The sequence below is a fragment of the Vipera berus genome, assembly GCF_964194415.1.
Source record: "Vipera berus genome assembly, chromosome: 13".
NCBI classification, from domain to species: Eukaryota; Metazoa; Chordata; class Lepidosauria; order Squamata; family Viperidae; genus Vipera; species Vipera berus.
In genome coordinates this window covers 5,403,837-5,425,005 of record NC_138216.1, presented here as the reverse complement: position 1 = coordinate 5,425,005, position 21,169 = coordinate 5,403,837, and the positions used below count along the sequence as shown (strand labels likewise).

At 44.7% G+C, this 21,169-nt stretch overlaps 1 protein-coding gene across 1 annotated transcript in view; it reads left to right on the top strand.

Annotated features, from left to right (window-relative positions):
- The window catches only part of VWA3A (von Willebrand factor A domain containing 3A), a 31,904-nt gene extending 11,405 nt beyond the window's left edge, over positions 1-20,499 (top strand). The window contains 23 exon segments of the mRNA XM_081338189.1: positions 538-663; positions 2,052-2,190; positions 2,279-2,382; positions 3,392-3,472; positions 4,318-4,412; positions 5,161-5,280; positions 5,932-6,006; positions 6,232-6,376; positions 7,303-7,498; positions 8,700-8,770; positions 9,778-9,942; positions 10,194-10,272; positions 11,100-11,210; positions 11,988-12,070; positions 12,192-12,344; positions 13,325-13,433; positions 15,977-16,121; positions 16,913-17,057; positions 18,074-18,225; positions 18,449-18,575; positions 19,851-19,948; positions 20,174-20,186; positions 20,188-20,499. Of these exon segments, the coding sequence (XP_081194315.1) occupies positions 538-663; positions 2,052-2,190; positions 2,279-2,382; positions 3,392-3,472; positions 4,318-4,412; positions 5,161-5,280; positions 5,932-6,006; positions 6,232-6,376; positions 7,303-7,498; positions 8,700-8,770; positions 9,778-9,942; positions 10,194-10,272; positions 11,100-11,210; positions 11,988-12,070; positions 12,192-12,344; positions 13,325-13,433; positions 15,977-16,121; positions 16,913-17,057; positions 18,074-18,225; positions 18,449-18,575; positions 19,851-19,948; positions 20,174-20,186; positions 20,188-20,223 (2,568 nt within the window). The 3' untranslated portion in view covers positions 20,224-20,499.
- The last annotated feature ends 670 nt before the right edge of the window (positions 20,500-21,169 follow it).

Genomic DNA, 21,169 nt, shown 5'->3' with positions numbered 1-21,169 from the left:
ATTTCCTCTCTCTCTCTCTTTCCTCTCTCTCTCCTCTCTCCTCTCTCTCCTCTCTCTCTCTTTCCTCTCTCTCTCTCCTCTCTCCTCTCTCTCTCTCTCTTTCCTCTCTCTCCTCTCCTCTCTCTCCTCTCTCTGTCTCTTTCCTCTCTCTCCTCTTTATTTCCTCTCTCTCTCTTTCCTCTCTCTCTCTTTCCTCTCTCTCTCCTCTCTCCTCTCTCTCCTCTCTCTCTCCTCTCTCCTCTCTCTCTCTCTCTCCTCTCTCTCTCTCTCTCCTCTCTCTCTCCTCTCTCTCTCTCTCCTCTCTCTCTCTCTCTCTTTCCTCTCTCTCTCCTCTTTCTCTCTCCTCTCTCTCCTCTCTCTGTCTCCTCTTTCTCTCTCCTCTCTCTCCTCTCTCTCTCTCCTCTTTCTCTCTCCTCTTTCCTCTCTCTTTCCTCTCTCTCTCCTCTCTCTCCTCTCTCTCTCTCTCTCTCTCTCTCTCTCTCTCTCTCTCTCTCTCTCTCTCTCTCTCTCTCTTTCTTTCTGGTGTCATCTAATCAGAGTTGCCACAGCACTGATATTCAGCTGGTTCTCTCCGAGCGGCAAAAAGCAGGCAGCTTGCTCAAGATCGTGGACGAGATCTACGAGGGCAAGATGGGCGACTCGCTTTTCAATTTAGTGGAAAATGTCAGTCCCTGATTCCTTCGAAAGGCTTTGTTGCAGGCTTTATGTTTACTTGTGTCGTTTCTTTATCCCAACCATGGTATGTGAGAACAGCCTTGGGAGACCTGGAGGGAGAGAGCTGCAGATTAGGAAGGAGAGTTGCACTCTCAGACTTGCAAAGATGCAGACTCAGAATTATTACCTCTACTTCCCCCCCCCCCCAGGTTTATCTTCAGAAGCCTACAGATCTGAAAGGACATCTCTTCCCCCCTCACTTTTACAGTCCCAAGAAAGTAGGGGGAGATGTTTATAGCATCCCTTTCCTTCTGAGGGCTCAGCTGCCTCTTATCTGACCGTTGTCTTGTTTGTGGCTCTTCCTCCTGTCTCCCAAAGTCGTTTCCGCACACCGTTACATCAACTAATGAATCTACAAGGCTGATGTATCACAAGATTCTATTAAAGTAACCTTACACTAAAAATAGAGATAGTATTACTGGGTGATGCTTCCTATCTGGGATATCGATCTTTCTTGCAAGTCTGAAAAAAATATCTCTTCTCTCCCTCCCCCTCCCCTTTGTAGTCCTTGAAACTAGGGAAAATCTCTTCTGGGATGGTTTAACACTTCCCTTTCTTTCTGAGGGCTCAGCTGACCATTCTCTTGCCTGTAGCTCTTTTTCCTGTCTCCCAAAGGTATTTCCCACTCCCACACACCATTACGTCAACTGCTTATCTACAGGTAGATATTGATGTATTGCAAGATTCTGTTAATGTAACCCAGGGGTTTTCAAACATGGCCCTTTTATGACTTGTGGACTTCAACTCCCAGAATTCCTCAGCCAGGCACGCCTGGCTGAGGAATTCTGGGAGTTGAAGTCCACAAGTCATAAAAGGGCCACGTTTGAAGACCCCTGATGTAACCTTAGAATAAAGACAGAGCTGGTATTCCTGGATGGTGCTTCCTATCTGGATTACTTCAAAGGGCTTGTATCAGCCTTACAAACCTGAAAGTTCCTCTCCCCCCCACCCCTTCACCCTTACAGTCCAAGAAACTAGGGAGGGTTTTTCTGCTTCTTTTCTGTGGGCTCAGCTGCCCACAGAATCCAATCGTTGCCTTGTCTGCAGCTCTTTCTTCTGTCTCCCAAGGCTATTCTCATACGCCATTGCGTGAAATGTCCAGTAAAGAAGCAATATGAGTATATATTTAGAAATGATCTTTTTTTAAAAAAAAAAACGAAACACCTTGGTGGCAGCCGTGCCTTTAATTAAAATTTTGCAGTTGAGTATTCAACAAGAACAAGAACACACGGGGTTTGTTTTTTTTTACAGAGGACATGTTGACACTCTCTCTCTCTCTCTCTCCCTCTCTCTCTCTCTCTCTCTCTCTCTCTCTCTCTCTCTCTCTCTCTGCTTAGAGTTCAACGGAAGGTTTAAGCTCATCGCCTTTGGTACAGCTGTCCAAACCCCTCCAGCATGAACGCCCTCTTGCAATCCAGATCCCCAACTTCTTGGCCAAATCTTCCGCCGAATGGTTAAAAGCCAATGGATTGCGAGGTAAGGCCAAACCCCCCCCCCCAGGTTTTCCCTCTGAAACGGCACCCATCTAGACCAATTGCTGGACTCCCGTTTCTTCTTCCTGCAGCCAAAAAGCTCGGCCTTCACCAAATCTTAGCACCCAACGCCTTCTCACCCGTGGAAGAGTTTGTGCCTGTCCTTCGCAAAACAGTATCATCCACGCTGCACAGGGTAAGCCAAGGGGAACGGATCATTTAGTGACTGTTTGAAGTTAAAATGGGATTGAAAAAAGTAACATGTCTGGTTTTACAATTAGGACCCTTGCAGCATCTGATCAAAATCTGGGAATAATAATAATAATAATAATAATAATAATAATAATAATGATGATGATGATGATGATGATGATGATGATGATGATGATGATGATGATGATGGAGCTGGAAGGGACCTTGGAGGTCTTCTAGTCCAACCCCCTGCTCAAGCAGGAGAACCTGTACCATCTCAGACAAGTGACTGTCCGGTCGCTTCTTAAAAACCTCCATTGTTGGAGCACCCACGATTTCTGGAGGCAAGCTGTTCCACTGGTTGATTCTTCTCACTATCAGGAAATTTATCCTTAGTTCTAGGTTGCTTCTCTCCTTGGTTACTTTCCATCCATTGCTACTTCTCCTGCCTTCAGGTGCTTTGGAGAACAGCTTGACTCCCTCTTCTTTGGGGCAGCTCCTGAGATACTGGAAGACTTCTATCATGTCACCCCTCGTCCTTCTCTTCCTTAAACCTGACATACTAGATGCTTGGCAACTGGTTCATATTTTGGACGATTACAGTGCCCTGGGGTCATGTGATCACCTCCTGTGGCCTTCTGACAACAAAGCCAACGGGGAAATTTAACAACCCTGTTGCTAACTTAACAATTCCAGCGGTTCACTTAACAACCGGGACCAGAAAAGTTTGTAAAATGGGGTTGGATTTAAATTTACCGACAAAGAATTAAAAGGAGACTAGTACAGCTATTTCTTTGTGGGTAAATTTAAATCTAAGACACAAATAGTCTGTCTCAGGAGTGGCTGCCTTTGAAGGCTCCTAGATTGGGGCTGAAAAGTGAAAGCGGAAGCAGTAGGCTCCATTCCGTATTTTGGGTAGACCAGGTTGCCCTGATAGACCGGCAAGACTGGTTGTGAGCCAAGGAGCGCCTGCCTCCTGATTTGTGATGTTGTGGTCATCCTTTTCATTGCAGAACGCCATGATGCAGTTTGAATGGCACGATGGGACAGTGAAAAATATCCACGTGGATCCTCCAATATTATATGATTACCAGGTGAATAAATGGCACGTCATCCGTCCTAACCATTGTTGGTCTTGGGGCTAAACAGCCGATCAAGGTCTGAAGTGCTGCACACAACACAGTCCCGTTTCGACACAGGCAGTCCTTGACTTGCAACTGTTTTGTGTGTGGTCTGCGTCCTTCGACGTTACAACCGCGCTAAGAAAAGCTGTTAATGACCAGTCCTCACAATTCTTGCAGTATCCCCACGATCACGTGAGTGAAATTTGTTCATTTGGCAGCCGGTACGTATTTACGACGGTTGCAGCATAACGTGATCACCATTTGTGAGCTTCCCAGCCAACCTCTTTGACTCGCAAAGCCTGTGGGAGGAAGTCAAGTTGGCTTAACATCTGCATGAGTCACTTAAGAACCGCAGCGATTTGCTTAAACGACTGTGGTGAAAAGGTCATCAAATCCAGTGTGGCTCATTTAACCACAACAGAAATTTTGGTTCCAATTGTGCTCGTAAGTCAAGGACTACCTGTATCTTAGGAGAGCGGGGAAGATGGTTGCAACCATGATGCTGTAGATCAGGGGTCTTCAAACTTGGCCCTTTGATGACTTGTGGACTTCAACTCCCATGCGTGCCTGGTTGAGGAATTCTGGGAGTTGAAGTCCACAAGTCATGAAAGGGCCAAGTTTGAAGACCCCTGCTGTAGATGGGTGAAGGCTGGAGAACCTCCCGATCATGGATGGTGTGGGCATCCTGAAGCACCTTCTCCACTCTCCTATGGGAATTTGACTTGGGAAGGACCTCCCAACATTTGTTGCCTGAAATGTTTGCCTAATCCTTAGCCAGCAGCTTCAGATTATGTCTCTTCTCCTTTGCTTCACAGAAGCAACTGGGGCAGATGGTGAAATTGTACGAGAGACGCATTGATTGGCTATCTCTTTCCAGCAGAGGAATTTGGGGAACGGTTTGTGAACAGAGGTACCCAGATGTTACTTCCTTGCATCTGTTTCAGATGCCTTCTTGGCTTTTATTTCTACCTCTCTCTGTTCCTCTTGGTCAATCCCTTCTTGATACTTTGACTGGTTTAACAGGTGGGAAACCTCCTGGTGCAGGTGCTGAAATGATAATGATAATAATAACAAAGTAATTTATTTGAATGTATTTCAATTCCAACTGACTCTGGGCAATGATACGGGAGAAGAAATGTAAGAAGTAAACTCAACGGTTAAACAGAGGCAAAGAAATTAAGGACCACAGGATTTGCTTTATGACGGTGGTAAAAATGGTCATAAATTGAGTCCGGTCATTTGGGGACTTGACTTACAATCTCACCAATTGATGACCCAACACTCCAATCCCAGTTGTGGCTGTAAATCAAGGATTCATTTGTAATTGTCTGGGCTGGTCAAATACAACCAAATGCTTCCCAAATCTGGATCAATTATATAAAATTGAGCAAACGTGATTTTTCTTTAAGCGACAACACACAAACTCATTACCCCATCGCCGCTGATATTGAAACAAGGACTTTCTGGTTTTGTATAATAAAGGAAAAAAAAGTGCTTTGGAAGCACTACAACAAACCATAAATCAGGGTTTATCTTCCACCTTCTCTGGTCTCACAAGGCTGCTTAAAGCTGAAAAGAAGAGAACCAAATGCAGGAGAATTAAGCTCTAAAAAAGACGGGAGAGGAAATGTTATAATAGCCTTTGGTTTTTCCATTAGGGTGGTTATCCTGGTGGACATCTCCAAAACGAATTCCCCTTACCTCTTTCACATCCAACATTCTCTACGCCTTTTATTGGAAGAGCAAATGGCCAGTAAGGACCTGTTCAACATCCTTGCGTAAGTGGCTTTTGTTTTGTTTTGGTCATTTCTTAACTAGATAATATTTTTAAGAAAATGAAAACCTGACATGTTTTGGATGAAAAAAAGAAGTAAAGTCGTAAATTCATCTACCGATCCACAAAGCTGTGATCCGAGAAAGGCTGGCTTGGATCTCAGGTGAGAGAACTTGTCTTTCTCTTCTGCAAAGGAACCAAAATCGTGGCTGCCGAAGAAATCAAAATCTTAACAAAAGAAATTTTAGTCTTAAAGCGGTAGTAGCACTGAAAAAGCGACGTAGGACTGTTTTTTCACACAATCTGATCAAAATCCAGACGTTTGGCAACTGGCATGGACTTGTGACTGTTGCAAGTGTCCCGGAGTCCCACGATCTCCTTTGGCATCCTTCTGATAAGCAAAGTCAATGGGGAAGCCAGGTTCACTTCACAATCACTTAACAACTGCGAGAAAAAAAAGGACATAAAAGCAGGCAAAACTCATTCAACAACTGACTCGCGTAGCCACATAAAGTTTGGGCTCCATGATGGCCCGCAGGGTGAGGACTACCTGTATGCAGGTTGGACATAAAATTGGGGTAACTAATTAATCTTTCCAACGGGTCATTGGGTGAGCCTGGCCAACGTTTGTTGATTCTACGTTCTTTTTTTGCAGCTTTGGAAGCGATGTTAGGGCTTGGCAACCTGAGATGGTCCCACCTCATCCAGACAACTTACAGAGTGCTTGGAGGTAAAGGACCACGTCTAGATATTTTTTCCCCACTTCTTCAGTCAAAATGAACGAGCAAAACCCGGGGTGTGTCCAACCTGGGCAAATGGTGTCCAGCTGCCCATGTTCTAACTTTTCAAGTGGTGCCCCTGTTCTTGATGTCCCAATCTCGATCCATTTTGTATCAGCCCCACAGATGTGGGATGTCCGAGAAGAAGCTGTCTGATGCTTGGTTGTTTTTTCTAGTTGGGTTCTGTGTCTTCGCGCCAAGGGCAGCAGGAATCTTCTGAAGGCCCTCAAAAGAGCCGTGGAGGTGAATTTTAAAGATAAAGACAGGCATGCATCTCAAGGCCTGTATCTGCTGGCGGCCGGAGTGCCAGATCAAGAGACGGTAGGTGGATTTCCAAAATCAGTTTAGGCAACATGCAGAACTCTTCATTATAAATGCCAAAAGCCTTCATGTGCCCCAACTCGTTTGGGTTGGCAGAGAGCTAGGAAGTGGAAAATTGGATTGCATGATTCTATTTATAACAGCAGGTAGGTGTGAACACAGTTAGATGAAGATAATCCCGTCGTTAAAATGAGCAACAGAGAGGATTAGGGGACTGGAGGCTAAAACGTACGAAGAAATGGTTGAAGGAATTGGGTGCGGCTAGTCTAACGGAAAGAAGGACGGGGTGACATGATGGCAGTGTTAAAGTCTTTGAAGGGCTGCCCCAAAGAAGAGGAAGTCAAGCTATTCTCCAAAGCACCCGCAGGCAGGACAAGAAGCAACGGATGGAAACTAAAGAAAGAGAGAAGCAGCCTAGAATTAAGGACAAATTTCCTGACAGTTAGAACAATTAACCAGTGGAACATCTTGCCTCCAGGAGTTGTGGGTAGCTCCATCACTGGAGGCGTTTAAGAAGAGAATGAACAGCCATTTGTCTGGTTGGCCAGTGGCTGGCTGGAGAGTTCTGGGAGTTAAGTCCACCCATCTTAAACATTGCTGAGGTTGAGAAACGTTGCTCTAAAGTCGTGGCTCGTTGGCATCAAAGAGGCTGCCTGAATAGGAGAGCAAAATGGACAGCGCCAAGGATTCGCAATAAGAAGCTGTGGCCCTCTGTCACATATTGGAGGAGCCACACACAGATTCCATGGCTCATGGATTGTGCACCCTTGCACCATGGTTGCAATTACGCTGGTTCCCTGCTTTGCATAAAACTGATTCTGTTGATGAATGTGAAGCCCTTGAATGGCCTTCAAGCAAGGAATCAATTACATTCGTGTCAAACGATGCTGCCCGTTGCATTTGGTCTCCACCTTCTTTTCTTTCAGCACCTCATCTCTTCTTACCTGGTTGAAGTCTGTGCGGGCTGTGAGTTGCAACTCCATGTTTGCCTCTTCAGCGTTAACACTTATTCATTTGATGAAGACCCGCCACCCCGCTACGCAAGTCCCGAAGAAACAGCCACCGCTTACAAAGAAATTGTGCAGGCCGCCGACGGACGTTTTCATTGGTTTGGAGAAACAGGTGTGCTAGAATTTCAGGGTGTATTTTTAATGCGTTTCCAGCTGCCACATGGGAACCCTCTCAAGTGGTCTCTGGACTTTTTAAGGATGTGGGCAGCTCTTTAATCTTGCTGGAGTGGGTTCTTCCTTCTGTAAAGGGTTTATCTTTTCATTCTGTTTTACCGTTCCAAGGAGCTTTGAGTCGGGACTACAGTATTACAAATCACCTTTTTTCCCCCTATTCTGTATGAGTAAATCAGATCTAGCTCCATGGTGAAACAGATGTAACACCTAATTCAGTACTGTGGGGCCCTTGGTGCTAGGAGAAGGAGGAAGGAGGAGGAAGAGAGGAGGAGGAGGAGGAGATAGGGGCAGGAGGAGAAAGAGATAAAAGAAGGAGGAGGAGGAGGAGGAGGAAGGAGCAGGAGGAGAAAGAGGAGTGGAAAGGAGAAGGAGAGGAGGAGGAGGAAGGAGCAGGAGGAGAAAGGGGAGAGGAGGAGGAGATAGGCGGAGGAGGAAGGAGCAGGAGGAGAAAGGAGTGGAAAGGAGGAGGAGGAGGAGAAAGGAGGAAGAGGAGGAGGAGGAGAAAGCAGGAGGAGAAAGGAGTGGAAAGGAGGAGGAAGAGAGGAGGAGGAAGGAGCAGGAGGAGAGAGGAGTGTAGAGGAGATAGGAGGAGGAGGAGAAAGCAGGAGGAGAAAGAGGAGTGGAAAGGAGGAGGAGGAGGAGAGGAGGAGGAGGAAGGAGCAGGAGGAGAAAGGAGTGGAGAGGAGGAGGAGGAGATAGGAGGAGGAGGAGAAAGCAGGAGGAGAAAGAGGAGTGGAAAGGAGGAGGAGAGGAGGAGGAGGAAAGAGCAGGAGGAGAAAGGGGAGATGATGAGGAGGAGATAGGCGGAGGAGGAAGGAGCAGGAGGAAAAAGGAGGAGAAAGGAGTGGAAAGGAGGAAGAAGAAGGAGCAGGAGGAGAAAGTGGAGAAGAGGAGGAGGAGATAGGAGGAGGAGGAGGAGGAGGAGAAAGCAGCAGGAGAAAGAGGAGTGGAAAGGAGGAGGAGGAGAGGAGGAGGAGGAAGGAGCATGAGGAGAAAGAGGAGTGGAAAGGAGGAGGAGATAGGAGGAGGAGGAGGAAGAGGGAAGACCTCTGTGAACTACCTCAAAACGTAATAGTTTATATTTTGTGGTTGTTGTTGTTGTTGTTGTTTTTCTTAATTCCTCCTTGCCTTCCGGAAAGGTATCAACGAAAGTGATGACATCAGCCTTATCCTATCTGAAATGGAGAAAGCAGTTAATTACTCTCACAAGGTTGGATCATAGACCTTTTGAAAAAAATGGGTTTATTTTAAGCTATGTCTCTTTACCTTGAGGAGGGTGCAGTGGTTTGATCACCTGGTGTAGCATTTTGCACAGTCACTGAGGCCAACTGGCGATGTATATACTAAATCTGAATGAGGTGAATATAAATGACCACAGGATGGCAGCAAAGGGACCCTGAAATCTCTCACGCCTTGTGGCCCTCTGGTGGTGGTGGTTGGGATTTTTGCAGCAGAAATCTGGTGACCCTCATTTGTGAAAAAAAATTAAATAAATACCAAAGTTAGAGCAAGCAGAATGTTTCCCAGTTTACAGTAGGCACAGACTTCAGAACTCATTAATTTATTTAATCTCTTTTCTTTCCCATCCATGGAAATAGATTTCAAGAACAGCAACAAATCACGCTTAGAGAAAAATGTACCGATGTCTGTATGCGTGTTTTTGGTGTGGAGAACAGGAATTCATTTATAAATTTTGCTCTGTTCCCAGGTAGTTAGAAATACACACTTCATGAATCTCCCTTTAAACAGGAATGGAGAAAAAAACCCTGATTTGCCATTAATTTCCTTTGGAATTTGTTCCTGATAAGAGCTACGGTTATGTCTTACGTGAAATTTGCCTCTAAAAGCAGGAGTCTTCAAACTTGGCCCTTTTATGACTTGTGGACTTCAAGTCCCAAAATTCCTCAGCCAGGCGCACTGGCTGAGGAATTCTGGGAGTTGAAGTCCTCAAGTCATGAAGGGGCCATAGTTCTCCCACGCTGGCTCAGGAATTCTGGGAGTTGAAGTCCTCAAGTCATGAAGGGGCCATAGTTCTCCCACGTTGGCTCATGAATTCTGGGAGTTGAAGTCCTCAAGTCATGAAGGGGCCATAGTTCCCCCACGCTGGCTCAGGAATTCTGGGAGTTGAAGTCCACAAATCATAACAGGGCCAAGTTTGAAGCCCCCCTGCTCTAAAGCAAGCCTCAATGTGTTTTCTGACTGTTGCTTTGCTTTCAGTGTGCTGTGTTAGTGGAGTCTTTAAGGCAGAAATCAGGAAACATTTCGAGGAACCAGTCACCTCCCCAAACAGATGACCTCTCATCACCAAAGAAGGAAGAAAAAAAACTCAGACCTTCAAAATTACCATTTCCAAAGCCGACAGCCCTCACCCTTGCCAGGATGGTAAGTTGACGCTGGTATTTCAAAATGAACTCTTACCATCTATTGTCAGTTCCTTGCTTCGTTCAGTATTTTTTCCCTTTACCAATTCTGGCCCTTGAGCCAAGAAACCACCTTTTGGAGAATTGCCGGAGAAGGGAATTTGCTGGAGCAGAAAAAACATGAAACCGAAATACGCGGGATTTTATTATTAAATGAAAGAACGAGTGTTTTTCTCATCTCTCCTCCCATCTCTTTATTGTCCGCGAGAACAGCACCAGGATGGCGAGAGGACTGCTAGCCCCAAAGCCCTTTCGTGGCGTCCTCCGAGTGGCAAAGCGGAAATCCCACCAGGTTTGTAGAAGCCAAGTGGCTACCAGATGGGATAAGCGAGAGTGGCTCCATGACTCTTAAATCAGATCTAAGTCCATAGTCAGCTGAAGCCCATCTGTGTGGAAGCTGCCATGGCTTTTAAGTCATAATATAGCTTGTTTCGATTTGCCTTAGGATAGGGAAGTCCAAGCTTTGAAACTTTAACACCTGTGGACTTCAGCTTCCAGAATTCCCCAGCCAGAAATACTGGCTGGAGAATTCTGGGAGTTGAAGTCCACGAGTCTTAAAAGTTGCCAAGCTTGGATACACCTGACGTAAATCTACTGTATTTTAATGACTTAGGGTTCATGCAGGCTGGGGAATTGTGGGTCTTATAATTCTTATAATTGTGGGTCTTAAAGTTGTCAAGGTTGGACAGTCCCGGCTTAGAGGATTGGATGAATTCCTCCCTTGCAAAATTGGGCGAATGTGACTGTGGATTCTCTATTTATCTACCCATCTGGCTTGTTTGCTTGTAGTTAAAATACAGTGATGTGTTTAATACTCCCCCCCTGCATAGTTAACATAGTCTCAGCTGTCTTTTCAGGGGCGGGGGGCTGCTGATGGATTTCCCCCTTTCCTTTTATAGGATGGGACTAATCCAAATGATATTATCAGAGTCTTAAAATTTCCACAGATTACAAACATCCAGCTTGCAGGCTAAAAGAAAAAAATAATAATACAAAGACCGAAACAAGAAAAAGAATGAATTAATCCTAGTTAGAATGCAAGCCATACCCATCTTGAAAGGACGGGGGTAATCTGATTCTAGATGGGGGAAGCTGATGATGATTTGATTTGTTGTGCAGTTCAGCCCATAAAAGAGATTTTCCTGGCCAGAAAGAAATTGAACCTCAAGGCAAAAAAACAGCTGGCGATGTCAGACTCTTTGCTGGATCACCGCCAAAGGAAAAACATAGGTGAGTTTCTTCAGGTAATGGGGGAATTTTTCTTCCCACAAAGATGTTTCTAAACTTTTAGCATCCCAAACTGAGTAACAGGGGTTTTTTGCTCTTCCCTTGGCTACAGAATGGGCATATAAGATAAGATAACCTTTATTGTCTTTTTTTTTTTACTGTGGGCACAACGACGCACATCAAAGATGAAATTTAGTTGCCCGCTCTCCAAGTGAAACATGTACATGACACACACCTAACCAGAGGTAGGCAACCTTGGCTCTTTTATGACTTGTGGACTTCAACTCCCAGAATTCCTGAGCCAGCCACGCTGAGGGGAAAGGGAGAGGTTTCCAAGCTGAGCCATGCTGGCTGAGGAATTCTGGGAGTTGAAGTCCATGAGTCATAAAAGAGCCAAGGTTGCCTACCCCTGGCCTAGGCCTAGGCCGCTTTATGACTCGTGGACTTCAACTCCCAGAATTCCTGAGCCAGCCATGCTGAGGGGAAAGGGAGAAGTTTCCAAGCTGAGCCATGCCAGCTCAGGAATTCTGGGAGTTGAAGTCCACGAGTCATAAAAGAGCCAAGGTTGTCTACCCCTCTACATATACATAACAAATAAATATTAAATACTGTCCATCTTGAATATATAAAGGAATGGGCATATTTTTCCATCTGAGAGATTTAAATGTGCATTTTTAAATTCACATTTCTCTCCTTCCAGGAAGGATATATATAAAGAGATCATTTCAAAAACGGGGTGTGTTTCGGAAGCAAGAGTAATACGGCTTTCTTCCTCTCCAGAGGCAGTTTTCAAAAAGAGCGGGAAAAGGTTGATTCCTTCGCTGGTGTTGCCAAAGGAGGAAGAAATCTGCTCCAGCAAGGCAGTACGTATCGTGCGTAAGACGCTGCCTGAACAGAAAGATTGTTAAATCACTGGATGCTTCTTTGCTTGCGGTGCGTCCTCCGTTCGCTCAACGAGCTTCCGTTTTCCCTCCTGTCCAATAGTGGCTCAGTAAATGCGGCCTGAAAAAGCTGAAGCTAGATTTGGCGACCGTCGTGTTTGGACCCGGGAGCATCCATCGGAAGCAGATGGTGGAATCGTTGCACAAGAAAGTTTCGGCAAAATATTGTGACATTTTCCCGAGTGTAGAAATGCAAGTGAGTCCCCGCCGTGGGTTCTTTTAGACTAGGGAACACGAAATGTTTCTTCAGCAATCCTGATTGTATATAGCAATGTTTCTCAATCTTGGCCAGCTGAAGATGTGCAGACTTCAACTCCCAGAATTCCCCAGCCAACATTGCTATATAAGGAATCGTAGCCATTTTTCTCCGACTGTACTCAAGCCTTGGATTTTTATTCTTATTTATTTATTTGCTGTTGTTATTAGTTAAGGGTCATGGTCTTTCCAAACAGGTAAATAGATGATTAGGTAGGTAGGTAGGTAGGTAGGTAGGTAGGTAGGTAGATAGATAGATAGATAGATAGATAGATAGATAGATAGATAGATAGATAGATATAGATAGATAGATATAGATAGATAGATGATAGATAGATAGATAGATAGATAGATAGATAGATAGATAGATAGATAGATAGATAGATATAGGTGGGTGGATAGGTGGGTGGATGGATGGATGGATGGATAGAGGATGGATGGATAGATAGATAGACAGAAATAGAAGACAGACGAGTGGATAGGGGAAATAGATGGTAGGTAGGTAGATAGATAGATAGATAGATAGATAGATAGATAGATAGATAGATAGATAGATAGATAGAAATGATAGATAGAAATGATAGATAGAAATAGACACATGATAATACAGGGATAAACAGACAGAAAGACTGACAGATAAACAGACAGAAATAGAGATTAGACAAATAGAAATAAACAGATAGATGATAGAGAGAAAGACGGAAGGGAAAATGACTCACGAGCCTCTCCCTACTTCACACAAAAGATAAAATGAGGGAGGCGGAGGGGAGGCATATTCCAATGTACAAGATTCTGCTCCTAACAGCCGTTCCAGTAAAAATAGTCTTAGACCTACATCGCACGGGTTTCTTAGCCTAGCCTACATTGGACATGACCCTCCCATCACCTCTTTGAGTGACCTCTTGTGATCTTGTCTCCCAGGGGATGGTGAAGCATCTGCAGATTCAACCCAAGGATTTGGATGATTACATCAAGCAGTTGGAGAGAGTGTTGCAGTGCTACGTCCGAAGAGTACAGTGGCTTCTCTCGGGTCTGTCTACCCTACCCAGGGATTGCCCCACTATTAACCATCTCGACAGGAGTTGTTGATGCTCTTCACGTTCAGAAGTGGGCCACGTGGCCCCAAAGTTGGAGGGGGGGCAAACTAATTCTTTTGAACCAGTTCAGGCCCATAGCATGTGCGAAGCAAGAGGGATAATGATGAAATTCGTGTCAGGATGCAAGAATGTAAGGGTGGGATTTGGGTCATGGCATAACCCAACCTTGCTCCAGATGATCTCAGCTGATGAGAAAGTTTGGTTCCTTCATTTCAACATCTATAGAAATGACTAGATCAGACATGTCAAACACAAGGCCCGGAGGGGGGGGATCCGGCCCGCGAAGTGGTTTCATGTGGCCCGCGAAGCCATCCTGGAAACAGTGAGGGAACGGCCCGCACTGCCTTGGCCCTGGCCCAGAGACCCTCCTTCTGCCAGAGACCCTCAGATCTGTCCCACTTCTGCCCAGGCCCCCATAGGCACCCTTGATGCGAACGATGTAGAGGTGGCCACGCCCACCCAGTAGGCCATAGGCACTCTAGCCACACCCACCCAGTAGGCCACACCCACCCGGCCCCCTGAGGGCAACCGCAATGCTGATGCGGCTCTCAATGAAATTGAGTTTGACACCCCTGGACTAGAGTGTCAGATTTTGTAGGGCCCACTATATCTCTACCCACCTATAACATTTAGGCCAGGATTGTAGCCTAGAGGACAATTCTATGGTCTTCGGCCAACTTGCCTTACAAGTGCTGGAAGCTAAAGAGGTCATGGAATCAACAATGCCTCACCATCTTATTGAATCAAATATTTCTGATCCGTGACTATGGAGATTCCCAATCATCTAGGTCGGGGTCTTCAAACTTGGCCCTTTGATGACTTGTGGACTTCAACTCCCAGAATTCCTCAGCCTGGCACGCCGGCTGAGGAATTCTGGGAGTTGAAGTCCACAAGTCATCAAAGGTCCAGGTCTGAAGACCCCTGATCTAGGTCATGGTTGTCCCAAAGCTGCTTTTTCAAAAGGCAACTGGACTTCCTCATTTTTTTTCCTTGAAAACCTTTCACTTCTCATCCAAGAAGCTTCTTCAGTTTTGAAGCAATTTCACAACAGAACCGAAGAAGCTTCTTGGATGAGAAGAGAAAGGTTTTTTTAAGGGAAAAAAACCCCAAGAAAGCCTACAGTAGCTGCCTTTTGAAAAAGCACCTCTGGGATAAGTCTTGGGATAAGAGCCTTGGTGGAGCAGTGGGCTGATGCCTCCCTAAGTAACACCAGCTGCCTGCAATTAGTGCAGGTTCGAGTCCCACCAGGCTCAAGGTTGACTCAGCCTTCCATCCTTCCGAGGTAGGTAAAATGAGGACCCAGATTGTTGGGGGCAATAAGCTGACTTTCTAATAATGCCGCTTGGGGGGGGGGGCGAAAGCCCTAATAAGCAGGCATATACATAGAATGAAGGCTATTGCTAAGCACATTTGATTTGTGCTTTAAAAATTGTAAGCCGCCCTGAGTCTTCGGAGAAGGGCGGGATATAAATGGGATTTTAAAAAAAAAGTCTGATCCAGTTTTAGAGGCCAGCCAAACAGAATATTCTTTAAGTGTGTGGACTCAGTTTCCTAGAATCCTCAACTTGTGACCATGCTGGACCATGATCATGCATGGAGAATTCTAGATCAGGGCTCTTCAAACTTGGCAACTTTAAGACTTGTGGACAAAGATGATTGGGGGACTGGAGGCTAAAACAGATAGGGAACGGTTGCTGGAACTGTAGTTTAACGAAGAGATGGGTGAGGGGTGACATGATAGCGGTGTTCCAATATCTCGGGCTGCCCCAAAGAAGAGGAAGCCAAGCTATTCTCCAAAGCGCCTGAAAGCAGGACAAGAAGCAACGGATGGAAACTAGTCAAGGAGAGAAGCAACCTAGAACTAAGGAGAAACTTCCTGACAGTTAGAACAACTAACCAGTGGAACAACCTGCCTCCAGAAGCGGTGAATGCTCCAACACTGGAAGTTTTTAAGAAGAGACTGGACAGCCATTTGTCTGAAATGGTATAGGGTTTCCTGCCTTAGCAGAGGGTTGGACTAGATGATCTCCAAGGTCCCTTCCAACTTCTTCTTCTTCTTCTTTCTTCTTCTTCTTCTTCTTCTTCTTCTTCTTCTTCTTCTTCTTCTTCTTCTTCTTCTTCTTCTTCTTCTTCTTATTATTATTATTATTATTATTATTATTATTATTATTATTATTATTATTATTATTATTATTATTATTATTATTATTATTATTATTATTTCCAACTCCCAGCCAGGGTTGGCTGAGGAATTCTGGGAGTTGAAGTCCATAAGTCTTAAAAGTTGCCAAGTTTGAAGACCACTGTTCTAGATGTTGACATCATATATCGCAAAGGTACCAGCCTGGAGAAGGTTGGTTTGATGGGATTCCTGGCCACCATCCACCTTTTATCCTGATTCTGATGCTTTAGATTAAACCTTGTGCTAAGTAAGACAAAAAAAGTGTGGTCAACAGTGACAAATTCTCTTTCTTAGGCAGCCGCCGATTCTTTGGGGTCATCTTGGAGGCCAACGTTTGCATCCTCATTGACACATCTGGTTCCATGGAGCACACCTTGAGTCTGGTTGCTAAAGAGCTCACTTCCCTAATCTGGGAACAGCTGAGGAAGAAGGCCACCAAGTAAGGAAGATGCAAGAATAGTAGCTTACCTCATTCCAGTCACAACCAGTCTCAGACTGGTAAGTTGTCCTCATAAGCAGGCTTCCCCTGTCCTCACCCCCACATTTCTCACAAGGGATCAGAAATGAGCTCTCTGTTTTCTGTTGACATATACAGTAAGAGCGCTAACTGGTTGTAGGATAGCCCCATATATCTACAGCACCGGGAAAGCTTTGGAGGAAACCTACTGAGTGAAGATAGTGCATCTGCCGAAGGTTCTGGTGGGAATTCCCAGACAAAGTCCCACTTGTTCTCATGTGCAAAAAATAGTTGACCTACTGGATGTGTTTGGAGTTGATTGCTGTTATTAAATCATACACAAAGAAATCCTGATCACAAGCCAACCTAATAACGCAGAGGGTGTGGCCTGGAGAAACTTGTGTGACCTTCAGAGCTGTCAAAAACCAAAATGTTAACCTGGTAGAAGACGTGATGTACATGATTAGAGATTAAACTAAGTTGATGCAACTTTCATCCAAATTTTGTGATGGCCTTAGGCTGTTTTGGAAGGTGGCTTCACAACGTGTTACTCAAAGGATGAGTCTGGTCCTTGCTCAGAAGGAATGGAATGTTCCAGAGATAATGAAAGAAAAACCACCAGTTCTCATAGACATAATCAACAAATTGCCTGAATTGTAATTACACGATCTATTGGCCCCTTAATTTCACATATCTCAACGTGATCCTCGCCACAGTTTTGCTGATGTGGTTGTCCACGTTGATTGGGCTTCCTGATGGATCTTTCTCTCCAGGTTCAATCTCATCGCTTTCTCAGAAGAGGTCCAACTTTGGCAGAAGACCCTCGTGGAGGCCACTGATGAAATGTGCCACGAGGCTGCCCAGTGGGTGTCACTCTTTCAGGCTCATGGAAATACATCCATTTTGAAGGCTTTAAAGGTTTGTTCAGTTGGACAGAAGCTTCTTAGTTAAGCAGTGTTGCCGTAAATCCTGGGGCCAATGGCATAGAGCAAGTTCCAAACTTAGCAACTTTTAAGACTCGTGGACCCCAACTCCCAGAATTCCTCACCCAGTTGTGAATTCTGGGAGTCAAAGTCCACAAGTCTTAAAGTTGCCAAGTTTGAAGACCCCAGCGTAGAGAATGGGTTTTCCCTTCAAAAAATATCATCATGTGCTATGGATTTTCTGGATTCCAATGCAATTTTGCTGGAACGCGCTAGTGCAGCCATGTCAAACTCGCGACATCATGTGACATCGCGCAACATGCCGGAAATGGGGTGGGCGCGGCTTCTGCGCCCGTGGGCCGGCAGTTTGACACTTCTGCTCTAGTGGGAATTCTCTTGAGACTATTGTGGAGGGAAACTCAGCCATTTTGTACCTGACTTGTAGTATGAATGAATATACATGGAAGAATTATGTTAGCTAGGTTGCCTACAGACCACAGTTAGTTCTCTACTTACCACTGTTTGTTTAGTGACCATTCAAAGTTACAACAGTGCTGAAAAAAAAGTGACTTTGGCTATTTTCCACACTTAAGGCCATTGCAGCGTCCCGGGGGGAGTGTCATATGATCACAATTCAGACACTTGGCAAATGGTGCATATTTATGACGGTTTGCAGTGCCCCGGGGTCATGTGATCTCCATTCATGACCTTGTGACAAGCAAAGTCAATGGGGGAGGCATGGTTTCACTTAAAACTGTGGCAAGAATGGTCGTAAAATGGGGAAGAAACTCACTTAACAGCTGTCTTGCTCAGCAACAGAAATTTTGGGCTCCACTGTGGTCATAAGTTGAGGACGACTTGCTGTTCTCAAAATGCAGACAAAATCCCATTGACTTCATTCAACAAAGCACTTTCCCCTCCGCGACCTGGTGGGTGAGCTAAACTTTTCATCCCAGTGTTCTAGCGTCCAAGCTGCCGTTTAATTCGAGATGGTTGTGTTGCCATTTTCAGAGAGCCTTTAGTCTTGAAGATGTGGAAGCCCTCTACATTCTGACTGATGGGAAACCTGACACCAGTTGCAACTTAATTCTCAACGAAATTGAAGCGCTGACGAAGAGTCGGGCTATTACCATCCACACCATTTCTTTCAATTGCTCGAACAGGTATCTCTCGCTCGGCAGCCCCAACTGATTATTATTTTTTTAAAAAAAAATTTAGTCTTTTGGAATTTAATCTTGGGCCAAGATGAGAAAAGCTTATGCGACGCGACCACGTTAGCAAGTTGGCCAACTTCCCGGAGTCTTCCGGATCCCTTGGAACTTTGCTGTTGAGGATTGAGCTCAAATGACTCCCCCTTTGGCACCTTCTCCTTGTTGTCTTCGACAGAGTGGCCAATGACTTCCTCAAGAAGCTCGCCTTCCAGACTGGTGGGCGCTACCATCGTTGCCACGGAGATGTGGATGGACTGTTGGCTGCACACCAACTGCTTTCGCAAGGCTTTAAAGATGAGGAGGTATCATTCCTTGACCCAATCAGTTAATTAATCTTCATTCCCAATAATTTTACAATGAGGTCACGGTAACCAGTGTGCAAACACCTGGGAAGATTAGATTAGGATTAAATCAGTTACAGTCAGTCAATGTTTATCAGTTTTAGTGATATGCTGGTTGGGAAATTCTGTAAGTTGAAATCCACTTATCTTCACGTTGTCACGATTGAGAAACGCTGCATTGTTTATTTATTTATTTATTTATTTATTTATTTAGTTTATATACCGCCCTACTCCCAAAGGACTCAGGGCAGTTTACAAGGCAAAATTTAAAAACAATACAATACAATATAAAATTAAAATAAAATTAAATTAAGTCTAGCCGCAAAAAAATTAAAATCACAACTTAAAAACATTAAAACCCCTCAGTCCAGACCAGATAGCTCAAAGAGCCAGGTTTTTAGGTCCCGGCGAAATGAACGAAGGTCGGGGGCAGTCCGGAGTTCCGTTGGCAGTTGATTCCATAGGGCAGGCGCACCCACAGAGAACGCCCTCCCCTTGGGGATCGCCCGTCGGCAATCCTTGACCGGCGGTACCCTGAGGAGGCCCTCCCTGTGGGAGCGCACAGGACGATGGGAAATTGACGCTGGCAGTAGGTGCTCCCTCAGATAATCCGGGCCCATGCATTAGATGTTGCAAGGTCAGGACCTTCGACAGCGTGGAGTCTTAACTCAGGGCTGTTGACCCCTGTAGATTCAACCAACTTCATTCATTCATTCATTCATTCATTCATTCATTTTATTTATTAAATTAACATGCCACTCATTGTGTCCAGAGATCACTCGGAGGGGGGGGCGGCGGCAGGGGGTTTACAAACATTAAAACCACTACACATTATATTGTCTATGGAGACTATCAGTCATTCAGGTCATGGCTGTCCCAAAAGTGCTTTTTCCAAAGGCAACTGGACTTCGTTTGTTTTTTCCTTGAAGACTTTTCGCTTCTCATCCAAGAAGCTTCTTCAGCTCTGACGGTCAGAGCTGAAGAAGCTTCTTGGATGAGAAGCGAAACATCTTCAAGGGAAAAAAACCAAAGTCCAGTTGCCTTTGGAAAAAGCACTTTGGGGAATTACAAATTACATTATTATTCCTCTAGCAATTTCATTTCCGGCAGTGATCACCTCTCCGTGATCCCTATTCTCAAAGGTTGTTTGACCTTTGACCTTTGTTTCCTTTCAGGATTAAGTGCTCTTCACCTAAACAAAATGAAACGTTCTTGGTTTTTTTTTCTTTTTTTCAGGATCCCGTTTTCCCTTTGTTTGAAGGAGACGATTTGAAGAAGCTTGTCGAAGAAATTGATAAAGCTAGGAAATATTTAACGCAGGCAAGGATGTTCAGGTGAATGTCTAATATTTGGGCTGTGGGCTTGTCAATTTCCCTAATTCTTGTTCCTTTGTTTGAAGGATTGTTGGTGTCTTGCTTGCTCTTTGGGACTGGTCTTCATTTTCTTTTAATTATATTTGGGGGATGGGAAAAAGTCTCAGGGCGCTGCTTGTTGCATAAAATAAGCAGGAGATGAAAGCAAATCATAGATAATTTTTTGTACCTTTCCTTTTTGACTAGATCACTTTTAGAAAAAAAAGAATACGAATGAGAAGAACTGTCTCACTTAATCCAGTGGCTTCCAGGTAGAATGTACATATGTTTGCTTGTTAAATCTTTCCTTCTAAATAGTTGAGCCTTTTTCAGAAAGATATCTATTCCGAATATGTAAAAAGTTTCAAAAACACCAATCGTGGCCACATATATAGTTAGAATTGGTGAGTATTTCTAGTAACCGTAAGAAAAAAACCCAACAAGGAAAACTACCCAATTTAGCATAAAGGTTTCAAATTTGAAACAGTTGTATTTTGATGACAGGTTATCCTCAACTTAGGACTCATAGCTGAGCCCACAATTTCCGTTGCTAAGTGAACGTTGCCCCATTTCTTGGCTGAGTCGTGAAGTGAATCACTGCCGTTGGGAAGTTAATAAACAGCAATTGTTAAGGGAATCCTGCTTCCCCATTGGCTTGCCTTGTCAGAAGGTTGTGATTCCGGAACACCGCAACCGTCATAAATACGAGTCAGTTGCCAAGCCTCTGAATTTTGATCATGTGACCCTGGGGATGCTGCAACGGTGGTTTGACAAATGGTCATAAGTCCCCCTTTTTCAGTGCCGTTCTAACTCGGACGGTCGCTAAACAAATGGTTGTAAAGTGAAGTATACCTCATTCGGACCCAACCGAATCAAGCAGAATTACCTTATGAGTGAATTGCGTCAGTGGTTGTCTATCAAAATCTTACTCTGTCATTCTTTTAACAGAACCAGCAAAGGAGTTTTATTTTTTTTTATTTTTCTCATAAACCGCTGCTACGATATCCCCGTTGACAAATCTTCCTTCCTTCACGCGGGAATTCTGGAATGAAAACAAAGAAGCTTGAAAAATCAGACTTTTCTCGTTCTTTTTATATTGCCCACAGAATAATTGCATCGCTCCCCGCCCCCCCAATACTAGGACCGCCTCTCTTCCCTGCTTCAACGCACCCACCCACCCCACCAACGGTGGCACCTGATAGG